Below are 18,522 nucleotides of genomic sequence, written 5' to 3' on the forward strand. Positions count from 1 at the left end.
TGCCTTGGCCGTGTGTTTTGGGTCATTGTCATGCTGGAATACCCATCCACGACCCATTTTCAATGCCCTGGCTGAGGGAAGGAGGTTCTCACCCAAGATTTGACGGTACATGGCCCCGTCCATCGTCCCCTTTGATGCGGTGAAGTTGTCGTGTCCCCTTAGCAGAAAAACACCCCCAAAGCATAATGTTTCCACCTCCATGTTTGACAGTGGGGATGGTGTTCTTGGGGTCATAGGCAGCATTCCTCCTCCTCCAAACACGGCGAGTTGAGTTGATGCCAAAGAGATCCATTTTGGTCTCATCTGACCACAACACTTTCACCCAGTTCTCCACTGAATCATTCAGATGTTCATTGGCAAACTTCAGACGGGCATGTATATGTGCTTTCTTGAGCAGGGGGAACTTGCGGGCGCTGCAGGATTTCAGTCCTTCACGGCGTAGTGTGTTACCAATTGTTTTCTTGGTGACTATGGTCCCAGCTGCCTTGAGATCATTGACAAGATCCTTCTGTGTAGTTCTGGGCTGATTCCTCACCGTTCTCATGATCATTGCAACTCCACGAGGTGAGATCTTGCATGGAGCCCCAGGCCGAGGGAGATTGATAGTTCTTTTGTGTTTCTTCCATTTGCGAATAATCGCACCAACTATTGTCACCTTCTCACCAAGCTGCTTGGCGATGGTCTTGTAGCCCATTCCAGCCTTGTGTAGGTCTACAATCTTGTCCCTGACATCCTTGGAGAGCTCTTTGGTCTTGGCCATGGTGGAGAGTTTGGAATCTGATTGATTGATTGCTTCTGTGGACAGGTGTCTTTTATACAGGTAACAAGCTGAGATTAGGAGCACTCCCTTTAAGAGTGTGCTCCTAATCTCAGCTCGTTACCTGTATAAAAGACACCTGGGAGCCAGAAATCTTTCTGATTGAGAGGGGGTCAAATACTTATTTCCCACATTAAAATGCAAATCAATTCATAACATTTTTGACATGCATTTTTCTGGATTTTTGTTGTTGTTATTCTGTCTCTCACTGTTCAAATAAACCTACCATGAAAATTATAGACTGACCATTTCTTTGTCAGTGGGCAAACGTACAAAATCAGCAGGGGATCAAATACTTTTTCCCTCACTGTAGATCAGGGTTCTTCAATTCCGGTCCTGGAGGGCCGAAACACTTCTGTTTTTTATTTCTACCTGGTAGTTAATTGCACTCACCTGGTGTCCCAGGTCTGAATTAGCCCCTGATTAGAAGGAGAGGATGAAAAACAGAGGTGTTTCGGCCCTCCAGGACTGGAATTGAAGAACCATGCTGTAGATATTCCATTAAAAATCTGCCGTTTCCAGCTACAATAGCTATTTACAACATTAACAATGTCTACACTGTATTTTTTATCAATTTGATGTTATTTTAATGGACAAAAAAAATTGCTTTTCTTTCGAAAACAAGGACATTTCTAAGTGACCCCAAACTTTTGAACGGTAGTGTATATTCTGAATACCGAGTGTAGAAGGCTGCTCCGGTTTGCGGCCAGACTTTAAATACAGAGTGATTGTAGAAGGCTGCTCGGGTTTCAGACTTTTTTAAAGGGACCTTTTTTCATATTCCTTCTCTTCAATTGAAAGATGAAAGCGTTAAATGAAAGTGTTCCTCCTCCTCAGGGTGATCAGGGACCTGTTCCTGTCCTGTAACGGTCTGAACCAGGTGACGGAGCTCATCTACCTGGACCAGACTCGGGCCTGGGCCCTCAAGGTGTTTGAGACGTTAATACTTGGAGTTGGAGTGGAGCACCAGGACCAGGTCCCAGACCAGGAGCACGCCGAGGCCCAGGAGAGAGGGACCATGCTGGGCCTGGCTGAGGAGCTGGGATCCCGTGCGGCTGGAAGTACCGGAGGTCCCATAGGAGAAGGGGGCCCACAGAGCCTTTCCAAGTTCTACGAGTGTCTAAAAGAGGCATGCCCAAGGAGGTGGACACAGAGTGGTCCAGGGGCTGTAAGTGGGAGGGGCCAGGGAGAGACCCATCTGAACACCATCAACCTCTTCCTGTGTGTGGCGTTCCTCTGCGTCAGCAAGGAGGCCGACTCGGACCGTGACTCGGTAAACGACTCGGAGGATACGTCGGGGTACGACAGTACGGCTTCAGAGCCTCTGGGAGGGAGACTCCCCTGCCTGTCACCTGACAGCGTGGCCCTGCCCTCCAAGGATCAGGTGTTGTGTTTCGCACAATGTCTAGTTTAGTGTGTTAATGTTAGGGCTGTCAAACAATTCAAATATTGAATCACGTTAATGGCATTAGTTAATCACAATTAATCAGGATTCATTTCAATTTTTGAATTTGCTCAAAGTTGTCCATAAAGAAAGATTTTTCCATTTTAAAAGCATTGCATTGAGTTACAGGCATACTGTGATTGTAAGAGACGGAAACACAAAATGATCTACGTCAGAATGTTTTAATAGCATTTTCACTATAACACAAAATTCACTAACGTAGCTACAGCTATTAATGCTTCCAATGTTTCAGTAGACCTACTCCCTCTGATCAATGTTTCAGTAGACCTACTCCCTCTGATCAATGTTTCAGTAGACCTACTCACTCTGATCAATGTTTCAGTAGGCCTACTCCCTCTGATCAATGTTTCAGTAGGCCTACTCTCTCTGATCAATGTTTCAGTAGGTCTACTCACTCTGATCAATGTTTCAGTAGGACTACTCCCTCTGATCAATGTTTCAGTAGGCCTACTCCCTCTGATCAATGTTTCAGTAGGCCTACTCTCTCTGATCAATGTTTCAGTAGGTCTACTCACTCTGATCAATGTTTCAGTAGGTCTACTCACTCTGATCAATGTTTCAGTAGGTCTACTCCCTCTGATCAATGTTTCAGTAGGTCTACTCCCTCTGATCAATGTTTCAGTAGGCCTACTCTCTCTGATCAATTTTTCAGTAGGCCTACTCCCTCTGATCAATGTTTCAGTAGGTCTACTCCCTCTGATCAATGTTTCAGTAGGTCTACTCCCTCTGATCAATGTTTCAGTAGGTCTACTCCCTCTGATCAATGTTTCAGTAGGTCTACTCACTCTGATCAATGTTTCAGTAGGTCTACTCCCTCTGATCAATGTTTCAGTAGACTACTCCCTCTGATCAATGTTCTTGAAGTTTAACACTTGCATACAGCACACACACATTCTCTCTTTCTCTCCACACGCACACACACACACAGCTTTAAGTACTGTTAAAGCTTCAGTCATTCTAAATGAGTGTGACTATAGGAAAAAAGAACTGTCTCTATGGATACAAAGAGCTTTTAAACTTGACTAACATTGTTCTGAAAACACTGGAACCATCTGTACTGTTCAGATAACTTTACACACAGAGTCCCTCCCTCCCACACCCTCGCTCCCACTTCCTCTCACACCCTCGCTCCCACTTCCTCCCACACCCTCGCTCCCACTTCCTCCCACACCCTCGCTCCCACTTCCTCCCACACCCTCGCTCCCACTTCCTCCCACACCCTCGCTCCCACTTCCTCTCACACCCTCGCTCCCACTTCCTCCCACACCCTCGCTCCCACTTCCTCTCACACCTCGCTCCCACTTCCTCCCACACCTCGCTCCCACTTCCTCCCACACCCTCGCTCCCACTTCCTCTCACACCCTCGCTCCCACTTCCTCTCACCCTCGCTCCCACTTCCTCCCACACCCTCGCTCCCACTTCCTCCCACACCCTCGCTCCCACTTCCTCTCACACCCTCGCTCCCACTTCCTCTCACACCCTCGCTCCCACTTCCTCCCACACCCTCGCTCCCACTTCCTCCCACACCCTCGCTCCCACTTCCTCTCACACCCTCGCTCCCACTTCCTCTCACACCCTCGCTCCCACTTCCTCCCACACCCTCGCTCCCACTTCCTCCCACACTATTGATATTGATGACTGCGTTGTTGGGAAAGAGCAAGGAAGAAAGTCATTTCACTGTATTAGTGCACGTGACTATAAAACTTAAAACACACATCGTCTTTCACACCCCTCTCTTTCACACCCCAGTCTTTCCCACCCCAGTCTTTCACACCCCAGTCTTTCCCACCCCAGTCTTTCCCACCCCAGTCTATCACACCCCAGTCTATCACACCCCAGTCTTTCCCACCCCAGTCTATCACACCCCAGTCTATCACACCCCAGTCTTTCCCACCCCAGTCTTTCCCACCCCAGTCTATCACACCCCAGTCTATCACACCCCAGTCTTTCCCACCCCAGTCTATCCCACCCCAGTCTATCCCACCCCAGTCTATCCACGTCTATCCCACCCCAGTCTATCCACCCCAGTCTATCACACCCCAGTCTATCCCACCCCAGTCTTTCCCACCCCAGTCTTTCCCACCCCAGTCTATCCCACCCCAGTCTATCACACCCCAGTCTTTCCCACCCCAGTCTATCCCACCCCAGTCTATCCCACCCCAGTCTTTCAGTCTTTCCCACAGCACCCCAGTCTTTCCCACCCCAGTCTTTCCCACCCCAGTCTTTCCCACCCCAGTCTTTCCCACCCCAGTCTTTCCCACCCCAGTCTTTCCCACCCCAGTCTTTCACACCCCAGTCTATCCCACCCCAGTCTTTCACACCCCTCTCTTTCACACCCCAGTCTTTCATACCCCAGTCTACCTTTGAAGCATCTCTTTGAGGAGCCTATTCCTGTTCAGGTCTACCTGTGCCATCTAGATGTGTGCATAGCCTAGTTAGTTCAAGGAATCAGCTTGCTTGCTTGCTAGGTAACATGACTAGCTAGCTACACAATGTTGTTTGTTATCAAAACAAAACAATTGGGGTTTAAAGCGGCCCGCCGATCTGCGGCAGAATGAAGGAACACACAGTGCCTTCAGACAGTATTCACACCCCTTGACCTTTTCCACATTTTGTTGTGTTACAGCCTAAAATTGATTAAATTGAGGTTTTTGGTCTCTGGCTTCACTCAATACCCCATAATGTCAAAGTGGAATTATGTTTTTCAATTTTATTTACAAATTAATTACAAATGAAAAACTGAAATGACTTGAGTCAATAAGTATTCAACCCCTTTGAAATGGCAAGCCTAAATAAGTTCAGGAGTAAAAAAAAAAAAGCTTAACAAGTCACATAATAAGTTGCATGGACTCACTCTGAGGGGTACCTATGGGTAGATTAAAGAAAAAGCAGACATTGAATATCCCTTTGAGCATGGTGAAGTTATTAATTACACTTTGGAATGTGTATCAATACACCCAGTCACTACAAAGCTACAGGTGTCCTTCCTAACTCAGTTGCCGGAGAAGAAAGAAACCTCTCAGGGATTTCAACATGAGGCCAAAGGTGACTTTTAAACAGTTAGTTTATTGGCTGTGATAAGAGAAAACTGAGGATGGATCAACAACATTGTAGTTACTCCACAATACTAACCTAAATGACAGAGTGAAAAGAAGGAAGCCTGTAAAGAATACAAATATTCCAAAACATGCATCCTGTTTGCAACAAGGCACTAAACTAATACTGCAAAAAAAATAGCTAAGCAATTAACTTTTTTTCCTCATTACAAAATTGTATGTTTGGGGCAAATCCAATACAACACATTACTGAGTACCACTCTCCATATTTTCAAGCGTAGTGGTGGCTGCATCATGTTATGGGTATGCTTGTAATCGTTAAGGGCTGGGGAGTTTCCAGGATAAAAAAGAAACGGAATGGAGCTAAGCACAGGCAAAATCCTTGAGGCAAACCTGGTTCAGTCTGCTTTCCACCAGACACTGGGAGATTAATTACCTTTCAGAAGGACAATAACCTAAAACACAAGGCCAAATCTACACTGGAGTTGCTTACGAAGAAGACAGTGAATGAGTGGGCGAGTTACAGTTTTGACTTAAATCTGCTTGAGAATTTATGGCAAGACCTGAAAATGGTTGTCTAGCAATGATCAACAACCAATTTGACGGAGCTTGAAGAATTTTGAAAAGAATAATGGGCAAATGTTGCACCATCCAGGTGCGGAAATCTCTTAGAGACTGACCCAGAAAGACTGACAGCTGTAATCGCTGCTAAAGGTGATTCTAACATGTATTGACTCGGGGGGTTGAATACTTATGTAATCAAGATACACTGAGTGTACAAAACATTAGGAACACCTTCCTAATATTGAGTTGCACCCGATTGAAGTGGATTCAATAAGTTACATTGACCAGGTGAAAGCTATGATCCTTATTAGTCTATTCCATGGAAAGAGCTCCTGTTCCTAATGTTTTGTCTACTGTATATTAGTGTTTTATTTTTTAATAAATTCAGACATTTGTAAGACATTTTTCTTCCACTTCGACACTTGAGTATTTTGTGTAGATCGTTGGCAGAAAATGACAATTAAATCAATTTTAATCCCACTTTGTAACACAACAAAATGTGGAAAACGTCAAGGGGTGTGAATCCTTCCTGAAGGCACTGTAGCTCCGGTAATATTGGGCATAACGTCGACATGATTTTGGCTACACGGTCTTCAGATATGTAAAGGCCCAAGCAAAGAATGCAGCTGTGTTCCGTGTTGTGTTCTGCGCTTAAAAGGTTCCGTGCTGAACATGTGCGCTTAAAAGGTTCCGTGCAGTGAAGAAATGGAGATGCGATTTAACAGAGTCAAAACATTTTACGTGATAAACATGTCACGCATTCACATTATTAACGCGATAACTTTGACAGCCCTAATTAATATCAAGTATTTCAGAGTGTATACTATATATCATATTTACATTTTTGTCATTTACCAAATAGATTATATATATATATATATATATATATATATATAATATATATATATATATATATATATAATAAATATATTACCTAATAATATATTAAATAATACATCTAATCTTTGAACTTTAACAGGTGCGGCGTGCGGCGGACGTGTGGTCGGTGTGTCGCTGGATCTACCTGGCGAGTCCCGTGTTCCAGAGACAGTTCTACCGGCTCGGGGGACTAGACGTCTGTTCCCGCCTCATGACCATGGTCATCCAAAATCTCACCTCTAAGACCAAGGATGGCAAGAAGAAGAGAGATGGGAAGGCTAGCCCTGACTCCCCTGCCCCATCACCAACCTCTACGCCAACCCCAGTTGTGCCAGGTTTGATCGATTGATTGATTTTATTTGACAGTTACAAAAAATACAAATACACAATACATGCATTTTAAAACTTGACAGGGATGACACAAGGACTTATGTCCATTGAGGTCCCTTAAAGTGCATCAGCCTTTCTTAAAGTATGGTTTGCAACCCAAAGTGGGTCGTGACGTGTTAAAGGTGGGTCGCGATGTCAGGGTAAAAAAATAAACATACAGTACCTGTCAAAAGATTGGACACACCTACTCCTTCAAGGGTTTCTCTTAATTTTTTTTACTATTTTTTACATTGTAGAATAATAGTGAAGACATAAACACTATGAAATAACACATATGGAATCATGTAGTAACCAAAAAAGTGTTAAACAAATCAAAATATATTTTATATTTGAGATTCTTCAAAGTAGCCACCCTTTGCCTTGATAACAGCTTTGCACACTCTTGGCATTCTCTCAACCAGCTTCACCTGGAATGCTTTTCCAACAGTCTTGAAGGAGTTCCCTCATATGCTGAGCACTTGTTGGCTGCTTTTCCTTCACTCTGCGGTCCAACTCATCCCAAACCATCTCAATTGGGTTGAGGTCGGGTGATTGTGGAGGCCAGGTCATCTGATGCAGCACTCCATCACTCTCCTTCTTGGTCAAATAGCCCTTACACAGCCTGGAGGTGTGTTGGGTCATTGTCCTGTTGAAAAACAAATGATAGTCCCACTAAGCCCAAACCAGATGGGATGGCGTATCGCTGCAGAATGCTGTGGTAGCCATGCTGGTTAAGTGTACCTTGAATTCTAAAAGAATCACAGACAGTGTCACCAGCAAAGCACCCCCACACCATCACACCTCCTCCTCCATGCTTCACGGTGGGAACCACACATGCGGAGATCATTCGTTCACCTACTCTGCGTCTCACAAAGACCTGGCGGTTGGAACCAATAATCTCAAATTTTGACTCATCAGCCAAAAAGGACAGATTTCCACCAGTCTAATGTCCATTGCTCATTTTTCTTGACTCAAGCAAGTCTCTTCTTCTTATTGGTGTCCTTTAGTAGTGGTTTCTTTGCAGTAATTCGACCATGAAGGCCTGATTCACGCAGTCTCCTCTGAACAGTTGATGTTGAGATGTGTCTTTGACTCGAACTCTGTGAAGCATTTATTTGGACTGCAATTTCTGAGGCTGGTAACTCTAATGAACTTATCCTCTGCAGCAGAGGTAACTCTGGGTCTTCCATTCCTGTGGCGGTCCTCATGAGAGCCAGTTTCATCATAGCGCTTGATGGTTTTTGCGACTGCACTTGAAGAAACTTTCAAAGTTCTTGAAATGTTCCGAATTGACTGACGTTCGTGTCTTAAAGTAATGATGGACTGTCGTTTCTCTTCGCTTATTTGAGCTGTTCTTGCCATAATATGGACTTGGTCTTTTACCAAATAGGGCTATCTTCTGTATACCACCCCTACCTTGTCACAACACAACTGATTGGCTCAAACGCATTAAGAAGGAAAGAAATTCCACAAATTAACTTTTAAGAAGGCACACCTGTTAATTGAAATGCATTCCAGTTGACTACCTCATGAAGCTGGTTGAGAGAATGCCAAGAGTGTGCAAAGCTGTCATCAAGGCAAATGGTGGCTACTTCGAAGAATCTCAAATATAAAATATATTTTGATTTGTTTAACACGTTTTTGGTTACTACAGGATTCCATATGTGTTATTTCATAGTTTTGATGTCTTCACTATTATTCTACAATGTAGAAAATAGTCAAAATTTGGAAAAACCCTGGAATGAGTAGATGTGTCCAAACTTTTTACTGGTACTGTACATATGAATATATAATATTTTTGGGGAACTCAGTCGGGGTCTCAACTTACTGTTGAGAGTTAGAATAGTAGAATGCACAAGATGCAATTTAAAAATAAAAGCAGTTTTTCTCTTGTTATTTCAGTCGCTGACAGTCACTCAATTAGCCATGTCAGCTAACAATTTTTAGATTGGTAAAAACACTTGTGGTAACTCTGACCTCCAGGTGCCCCCCATTTGATGTTGTTAGTCACTCTCACTCAGAGATCATGTTAACATGGCATAAGTCATGGCAATATGTGTAGAATTTCAGGAAATTAGCTTTAAAACTGCAAAGGTTTCTCTCCACCCCATGGCAAAATGGGTAGAATTGCATGACATTTTTTTATAAAATTGCAACATTTTCTCTCTGCCGCATGGCTAAATGTGTTTCAGGAAATGAACTTGAAAACTTCTGTTTTTTCCTCTTTGCCGTCAAGAGGCAGAGAGAAATATGAATCCAACCAAATCTCGCTTAGGACCCCAAAAGGAAGCATGGTTTCATGAGCTAGCGTCCCAGGAAATCACTGAATTTCTAATTTGGGTCCCAGGTTGAAAAAGTTGAAGAACCCCTGCATTACGTAGATACAGACATGAAAACGGTTCTATGGCTCAGTCATCAGCCAGCTTTTGCCATTCTGTTTGAAAGGTTGCACCACCCTGGGAGTGGAGGATCCAGGGAAGGACCCAGCTGGAGCTGTGAGCCCAGACCAGGGTGGGCAGGGGCAGGGGAAGGGGACCCAGAAGGATCCTTCCAGGAGGCTGGATGAAGGGTGGCCTCTACAGAGCATCAGAATGCTGGAGGCCCTGCTAGCTATCTGCCTGCACAGCGCTAACTCAGGCCTGCAGAGGATCGAACCGGAGCTTTCATTCCAGGTACCTATCAATCAGCCCCATATCAATCAGCCCCATATCAATCAGCCCCATATCAATCAGCCCCATATCAATCAGCCCCATATCAATCAGCCCCATATCAATCAGCCCCATATCAATCAGCCCCATATCAATCAGCTCCAGAGTGTTGGGCCAGTAACCGAAAGGTCACTGGTTCGAAAACCCGAGCCGACAAGGTGAAACATCTGCCTATGTGCTCTTGAGCAAGGCACTTAAACATAATTTGCTCCAGGGTTGCTGTACTACTATGGCTGACCCTGTAAAACAACACATTACACTGGACCTATCATACTACTATGGCTGACCCTGTAAAACAACACATTACACTGGACCTATCATACTACTATGGCTGACCCTGTAAAACAACACATTACACTGGACCTATCATACTACTATGGCTGACCCTGTAAAACAACACATTACACTGGACCTATCATACTACTATGGCTGACCCTGTAAAACAACACATTACACTGCACCTATCATACTACTATGGCTGACCCTGTAGAACAACACATTACACTGGACCTATCATACTACTATGGCTGACCCTGTAAAACAACACATTACACTGGACCTATCATACTACTATGGCTGACCCTGTAAAACAACACATTACACTGGACCTATCATACTACTATGGCTGACCCTGTAAAACACCACATTACACTGGACCTATCATACTACTATGGCTGACCCTGTAAAACAACACATTACACTGGACCTATCTGGTGTATGTGACAATAAAACATATTTCTTTACTCCTTTGAAAGTGACAGATTGCATTCTACCTTTAAGGTAGATGAAAACATGCCCATATACTGTATGGTTGCTGTCTTGCAAGCACCGAACCAACTTTGCTATTTTGTGATTCTTTTGGCATTTATCGTTACTTTTTTAGCACGAAATGTATCATTTCTTATGAGCGACAATAACTTTTTAACAACCTCAATTCTGGCTTCAACTTCGACTCATCTGCCCTTGGCTCTTTGTGTATCTCCGACCCAATCTTCGGACTACCCAAGAAGAAATGCCGGCGAAAAGAGGCAGGAGAGCGGGTGTCCTGGTGAGACTAAGGCAAAGGGGAAACCGGCCACCACTCCCCTCCATTCTATTTGTTAATAGAATCATTTGATAATAAGATGGATGACCTCCGGTCGCAGATTTGCTATCAACTGGACTCTCGTAACTGCAATATTCTGTTTTTCTGAAACATGGCTTTCGGACAAGATACCCCCTATGGCTATCCAACTCGATGGATTCTCCATTCAGCGAGCGGACAGGACATCGGATTCAGGGAAATCCAGAGGGGGAGGGGTATGTCTCTTCATCAACAGCAAATGGTGTGCAGGCTCGTAACACAGTGGAAGTCTCGACAAATGCCGCCCCTTCTACCTCCCGAGAGAGTTGTCATCTGTTATCATGACTGCTGTATATATTCCACCTCAGAACAACAAGCTGGCCCTTAACCAACTGTACCAGGCTATAAACACGCAGGAAACCATGCACCCGGAGGCTGCTTTCCTTGTTGCTGGTGATTTTAATTCCGCATCATTAAGACACATGATGCTAAACTTCTATCAACATGTCTCCTTCGCCACTAGGGGCAATAAAGGCCTAGACCACTGTTACTCAACCCACAAGCAAGAATACAAGGTCCTCCCTTGTCTCCCTTCAGAAAATCATATCACGAGGCTATACTCCTGCTTCCTGTTTACAAACAGAAGCTCAAATCACGAAGTACCCGTGACATGAGCCGTAGAGAAATGGTCCACTGAATCAGAGGCTATGCTGCAGGACTGTTTTGCTAGCGCTGACTGAAATGTGTTCCAGGACTAACCACCTACGTCACTGGCTTCATCGGGAAAACGCTTCGCCGACGTTGTCCCCGCAGTGAAACCTCTTTTGGTTTACACACACCAAACCCCTCCCCCTGCCTCTCATCTCAACAAAGTTGAGAGATCACATCTTCCATTTGAGGTTTGGTCCAAACGAATCGCTCATATGGAAACACATTGAGACATTATTTTACTGTAATAGAGGAGAAGTTAACTTTTCTAACGATACCCTTTTTATGTCTCAGCTATTCAAATTGCGCGCAGACCAGACCCTACTAAAATGAGAGTATTAATGAACATTGATTCTGGAAAATTAATGCTCAGTTTATTGCGCATGGCATTGGGTTACCACATACCACTGGCAGCATTTTAGCCATAGACTGTTATACTAGCTGTCTAGTCAGTGTTTTATAAAGGTGAAATAAGCAAAAAGCACAATTATATAAGGAATTGGCAACTCGTTCTAATTCTGAGAAATGAGGTAGGCCACTTGATTTCAACATCTGAACAAAGTGGACAGGCTAACATGCTTTTCAAACAGTTGGAGACAGACAGAATGGTGTGTTCATAACAATTCAACCTTGTTAGCTAGCAAATAAATCCAAGTTGCCTAAATGTCACAAACGAGGCTCTCGCTGTTCCTCCTGCTCACCACCAGAGGGAACCCTCTCCTGAGTATTAAACCCCTGAACTTCATTTCCCACATACCTGGCTCTGATTACCGTTGCACCTGACTCCCATCAGTAGACTATTTAGGTGCTCTCTAACTCTCTCTCTTTGCGAAGTCTTGTTAGCCCTGGTGATCATTGCTGTGCGTTTTTCGCCTGTGTCTGTCTACCCCGGATTACTCTGGACTGTTTTTCCCTCCTTGATTGTTTGCTGTCTGCCTTGGACTATATTCTTTACTGGACTGATTGTTGTAGCTTGCTGCCCTGCATCTGACCTTATGCCTGTACCTGGATTACGGTTGCCTTATCCCTACTGTTGTGTCTGCTGGCGATTGACCCTGTTTGTGCGACCAAGCTTGTAATAAAACTGCAAATGGATCCTCACTCTCCTGGGCGTCATTACAGAAGTTACTTCGCCAACACCACGATCCAGCAGCTCTGGTTCAGATGTCCACGGAGATCTCCACTCCAAGCTAACCAACTTCGCCATTCATCAACAGCAGCTAACCTTCTATTTAACTACAGTAACAGAGGAACTCGTCAGGGCGCTTCAGAGGTTGCCGGTGTCGCTAGCGAACCCAGCCCCTCCTCAGCCGAGCGCCTGAGTGTGGGCGTCTCCACCACCGTCACTCACAGTTAACCCATGTCTGGCTCTCCCTGATAAATTCGGCGGCAACCCAACTAAAAGTAAGGGATTTCTCTGCAATGTTCGCTATTCATTGATCAACAACCAGCTCGATGTATGTCACCGTGCCAGCAAGAATTTCCTTGGTATGCTCACTCCTCACTGACAAAGCGTTAGTGGTCCGGCGGTTTGGAGAGAGGATGGCACTGCTTTCCCATCGTTTGGTACCTTTCTTCGCGCTTCCGGGAAATATTTGAACACCGGAGGGAAGTATGAGAGCTGATGACCGACTACTGGCGTTGAGCCAGGGCAGAATACCGCAGCAGAATATGCTTTGACATTTCGCACTCTAGCAGCTCAAACCGACTGGGTGGAGAGCACACTTAAACTGCTCTTTCGCAAGGGACTCAGCTTGGAGTTGCAATCAACCTGGCTGCCGAGATGAAGGGGAGATCGCTGAATCAATTCATCGAACTAACCATTCAGATTGACAATCCCCTGATTCGTTACTCGTCCACTCAGAGCGGTACCCACCAGCTGCACAATACCGGTCACTCTGTTCTCAAACTGAACCCATGCAGCTCGGATATACTCACCTGACTCCGGAAAAGCGAAGCGCCGCATACGTCAACATCTCTGCCTCTATTGTGGTCCCGGGCCATCTGAGGGCGTTTTGCCCCACCAGACCACCTCCTCGTAATCCCTCTTCGGTGAGTCCTTGTGTTCAAGCACATCACTCCAGTTCCTGCATCAAAGTACCTATAGTATTATCTCTAGAGGGCAATCAGATATCCACATCAGCTCTATTAGACTCCAGGAGCAGCCCGGGAACTTTATGTCTCACGAGTTTGCCCAACAACAACAACTCCCATTAATCTCCTGTAACTCTCAATTGGCAGTGGGCGCTAGATGGGGCGGCCTCTCGGCGATGGGAGGGTCCTGCACACCACCGTGGACCTTCAACTACAGACCGGTACCCTTCACACTGGGGTAATTCGTTTCTCTCATTTCATCACCTCCTAGCCCGGTTATTCTTGGACTCCCCTAGCTAAGTCAACATAATCCCCTCATCTCATGGAGGCGTATCATCGAATGGGACCCGTCATGTCACTCCAAATGCTTAAACTAGCAGCCCTTCACTCTCCATTCAGACCGTCACGCTAAAGGGAGCCGGTCCTTTTCCCCACTCTTCCCATTGAGTACTCTGACCTCATCGAAGCTTTTAGCAAGACCAAGGCGATGGAACTCCCTTCCCACCCGATCAAGCGACTGTTCCTCGCGAACTATTACCAGGCACAACACCACCTATCGAGTCTTCCCTCTATCACAACCCGAATCAGAAGCCATGAACAACTACATCGGGAGGAACTTTGAAGGGGTTCATTAAGCGTCGACATCACCTGCACCTCTGGCTTCTTCTTTGCTAAAGAAAGAGCGGTGGCCTGCGGTCTTATCTCCGGTCTCACGACATCACCGTCAATTTCGTTATCCTTTACCGTGGTACCAGCTGCCCTAGAACAACTCCATAAAGCCAAGTACTTCTCCAAACTGGACCTCCATGCGCCTACAATCTCATTCGCATCCGGGGCCGGTGATGAATGGAAGACAGCCTTCTCTACCAGCACTGGGCACTATGAGTATTTGGTTATGCCTTTCGGGCTGTCCATTAGTCCGTCCGTATTTCAGTCGTTTATCAATGGCGTCTTTGGACATGCTTAATCGTTGGGTAATTGTTTACGTCGGTGACATTCTCGTCTATTCAACACCTATAAGGAACACGTGCAGCACGTGAGAACAGTATTACAGCGACTCATTGATCAGCAATTATACGCCAAAGCAGAAAGTGCGAATTTCACCAGACTTCCACGTCTTTCTTGGGTCTACATCATCAGCCAGGAAAGAGTCGCCATGGGCGAGAAGAAGGTCAAGGCCGTTCTAACTGGCCACTGCCAGTAACCTTAGTTACAAGCGCTTCTTGGGATTTGCTAACTTCTCCGGCGCTTCATCAGGAATTTCAGCTCGGTAGCCTCTCCCTTACCCTCTATGACTAAGAGAAATGCCACGACACCTCACCTGGTCAACTACAGCACAGGAGGCTTTCGCCCAGAACCTCAAGTCACGTTTCACATCGGCCCCCATCCTCCACCACCCTAATCCTGAAATCCCGTTTACAGTGGAGGTGGGCGCTTCTAATACGGGCATTGGAGCCATCTCTCTCACAGCGGCACGGATCCCCACTCAAGCCTATCCGGCTATTACTCCCGCAAACTTAGTCCAGCCGAACAGAACTACGGCGTCGGTAACCGAGAACTGTTGGCCATGAAAGCAGCTTATGGAGGAGTGGCGTCATTGGCTGGAGGAGCTAAACACCGTTTGTGATTCTAACTGACCACAAGAATCTGGAGTACTTGCGATCTGCCAAGAGACCGAATCCCAGACAAGCGAGGTGGGCTCTCTTCTTTACGATTTGACTTCACGTTACCTATCGTCCCGGTTCAAAACACCAAAGCAGGCCTGCATTGTCACGCCAACACGGCGGTGTGGTTCCCACTGAATCCAGGAAACCCTGCTTCCTGAGTCATTAATCGTGGCCCCTATTCAGTGGGACATATGACAGAGCTCACCCCAGGCCAATTCACAAAGGACCCCTCCTCCCGAATGCCCCCCTAACAAAACTTTTTGTACCTCAAGATCTCTGTCAGAAAGTGCTACAGCAAGTTCACTCCAGTACTCAGCTCCGGTCATCCTGGAATCGCTGCCACTGTTCACCTGCTTCAGAGCAGCTTTTGGTGGCCAACCTTGCGGGCAACACAATAAAATTCATTAACGAATGCACCACCTGTAACACAAGCAAACATCTCAGACAACTACCATCGGGCCTACTGCAACCACTGCCAGTTCCCCACGACCATGGTCCCATCTTGCCATAGACTTTATTACCGATCTTCCCAAGTCCAATGGGAACACCACAATACTCACTGTCATAGATCGCTTCTCCAAGGCCTGCCGGTTGATTCCACTTCCCAAATTGCCTACTGCATTGGAAACAGCCGAACTCATGTGCAACCTTGTGTTTGGCTTCTATGGCTGCCTGGACATCGTGTCGGATCGGGGGCCCCAATTCACATCCAGAGTATGGTCAGCATTCTTCCAACAACTCAACATCAACATTAGCCCTCACGTCAGGATATCACCCACAATCTAATGGTCAGACAGAACGCCTCAATCAGGAAGTCACCCGGTTTCTCAGAACCTACTGTCATCAGAACCAAGCAGATTGGAGTCGATTCCTCATGTGGGCGGAGTATGCACAGAACTCCTCCCGAAACCCTCCACCGGTCTAACTCCCATTCCAATGTGTAATGGGCTTCAACCCCCTATTTCCATGGTCAAACCCACCGAGGTACCCTCTGTTAGCGACTGGCTCCAGAGAAGCGAGGACATCTGGAGTCAGGCTCACACCCACCTGCTACGTGCTGTCCAGGAGACAGAAGTTGCAGGCCAATCGTCACCGTCGCCCCAATCCCGAATATACTCCAGGTCAATGGGTCTGGCTATCCACTCGAGACCTGCGCCTCAGACTTCCTTGCAAGAAACTCAGTCCCAGGTATGTAGGTCCCTTCCAAGTGTTAAACAGATTACACCAGTTTCCTTCCGTTTGGCATTACCCTCTAGTTAAGTATCTCTCCCACTTTTCATGTATCACTTCTCAAACCCGCTGGTGGTCCGAAGCGGAGGAAGAAGAGCAGACCAGTGATCAGGGCCCCCCCCCCACCCATCTTGGTGGACGGCGAGAGGCATATCAGGTTCGAGATCTACTCGATTCCAGAGCGCCGGGGCAGGCTCCTCCAATATCTGGTGGATTGGGAGAGCACGGACCGGGAAGCGATCCTGGTTATACAGAGGACATACTCGACCCCGCACTCATGACTGAGTTCCATAGGGCGCCCCGGAGATCCCGGCCCCCGACCTCGAGGAAGACCCCGGCGTCGTTCGACACTTTGGTCAGAGCGCTCGCAGGGGGGGGCTCCTGTCCCTAACAGGCTCTCGCTGTTCCTCCTGCTCACCACCAGAGGGAACCCTCTCTGAGTATTAAACCCCTGAACTTCATTTCCCACATACCTGGCTCTGATTACCGTTGCACCTGACTCCCATCAGTAGACTATTTAGGTGCTCTCTAACTCTCTCTCTCTTTGCGAAGTCTTGTTAGCCCTGGTGATCATTGCTGTGCGTTTTTGCCTGTGTCTGTCTACCCGTGGATTTACTCTGGACTGTTTTTCCCTCCTTGATTGTTTGCTGTCTGCCTTGGACTATATTCTTTACTGGACCGGTTGTTGTAGCTTGCTGCCTGCACTGACCTTATGCCTGTACCTGGATTACGGGTTGCCTTATCCCTACTGTTGTGTCTGCTGGCGATTGACCCTGTTTGTACGACCAAGCTTGTAATAAAACTGCAAATGGATCCTCACTCTCCTGGAGCGTCATTACACTAAACTTGAAATATATATTAGCTGTCTAATCACTAGCACATGGGCTTGAGAGATTGTTGATGAGACCTGTGTTAATTTTCTACAGCCTAATGCCTGCTAGAAGAAGTTAGTCATTATTAGTGAATGTGCATTATGCATGGTTTTAGTTAAATTTGTAACAAAAAGGGCATTTTCATAGCCAGAGTTGAAAGCCAGATCAGTGATTATTGCAAAAAAAAGCAGGTTAAAGTATTTTGACCCTGTAGACAAAACTCGATTTATTACTACCATTACGCTGCTGTTTGTTGATTATTCAGGACCATTAGTATCGACAGTCAGGTCCATACATATTTGGACATTGACCATGTTATTATTATTCAGCTGTCTACCACAGCATATTGGAGTTGGAATTAAATAATAAAGTGCAGACTTTCAGCTTTAATTTGAGGGTATTTACATCCAAATGGGGTGAACGGTGAAGGAATTACAGCACTTTTTATATGTGGTCCCCCCCCCCCTTTTTAAGGGACATAAAGTCATTGGACAATTGGCTGCTCAGCTGTTCCATGACCAGGTGTGTGATTGGCTGCTCAGCTGTTCCATGACCAGGTGTGTGATTGGCTGCTCAGCTGTTCCATGACCAGGTGTGTGATTGGCTGCTCAGCTGCTCCATGACCAGGTGTGTGTTTGGCTGCTCCATGACCAGGTGTGTGTTTGGCTGCTCAGCTGTTCCATGGCCAGGTGTGTGATTGGCTGCTCAGCTGTTCCATGACCAGGTGTGTGATTGGCTGCTCAGCTGCTCCATGACCAGGTGTGTGTTTGGCTGCTCAGCTGTTCCATGACCAGGTGTGTGATTGGCTGCTCAGCTGTTCCATGGCCAGGTGTGTGTTTGGCTGCTCAGCTGTTCCATGACCAGGTGTGTGATTGGCTGCTCAGCTGTTCCATGACCAGGTGTGTGTTTGGCTGCTCAGCTGTTCCATGACCAGGTGTGTGATTGGCTGCTCAGCTGTTCCATGACCAGGTGTGTGATTGGCTGCTCAGCTGTTCCATGACCAGGTGTGTGATTGGCTGCTCAGCTGCTC

The 18,522-nt window shown here is 46.3% G+C and overlaps 1 protein-coding gene across 1 annotated transcript in view; it reads left to right on the forward strand.

Moving 5' to 3' along the window:
* LOC123491976 (lysosomal-trafficking regulator-like) overlaps window positions 1–18,522 on the forward strand; it is a gene marked incomplete at its 3' end in the record, with an annotated part of 197,496 nt that overhangs the window by 131,301 nt on the left and 47,673 nt on the right. The window contains 3 exon segments of the mRNA XM_045223552.1: window positions 1,655–2,201; window positions 6,882–7,116; window positions 9,596–9,822. Coding sequence (XP_045079487.1) covers window positions 1,655–2,201; window positions 6,882–7,116; window positions 9,596–9,822 — 1,009 coding nt within the window.

Source organism: Coregonus clupeaformis, chromosome 1 (assembly GCF_020615455.1).
Source record: "Coregonus clupeaformis isolate EN_2021a chromosome 1, ASM2061545v1, whole genome shotgun sequence".
In the NCBI taxonomy this organism is placed as follows: Eukaryota; Metazoa; Chordata; class Actinopteri; order Salmoniformes; family Salmonidae; genus Coregonus; species Coregonus clupeaformis.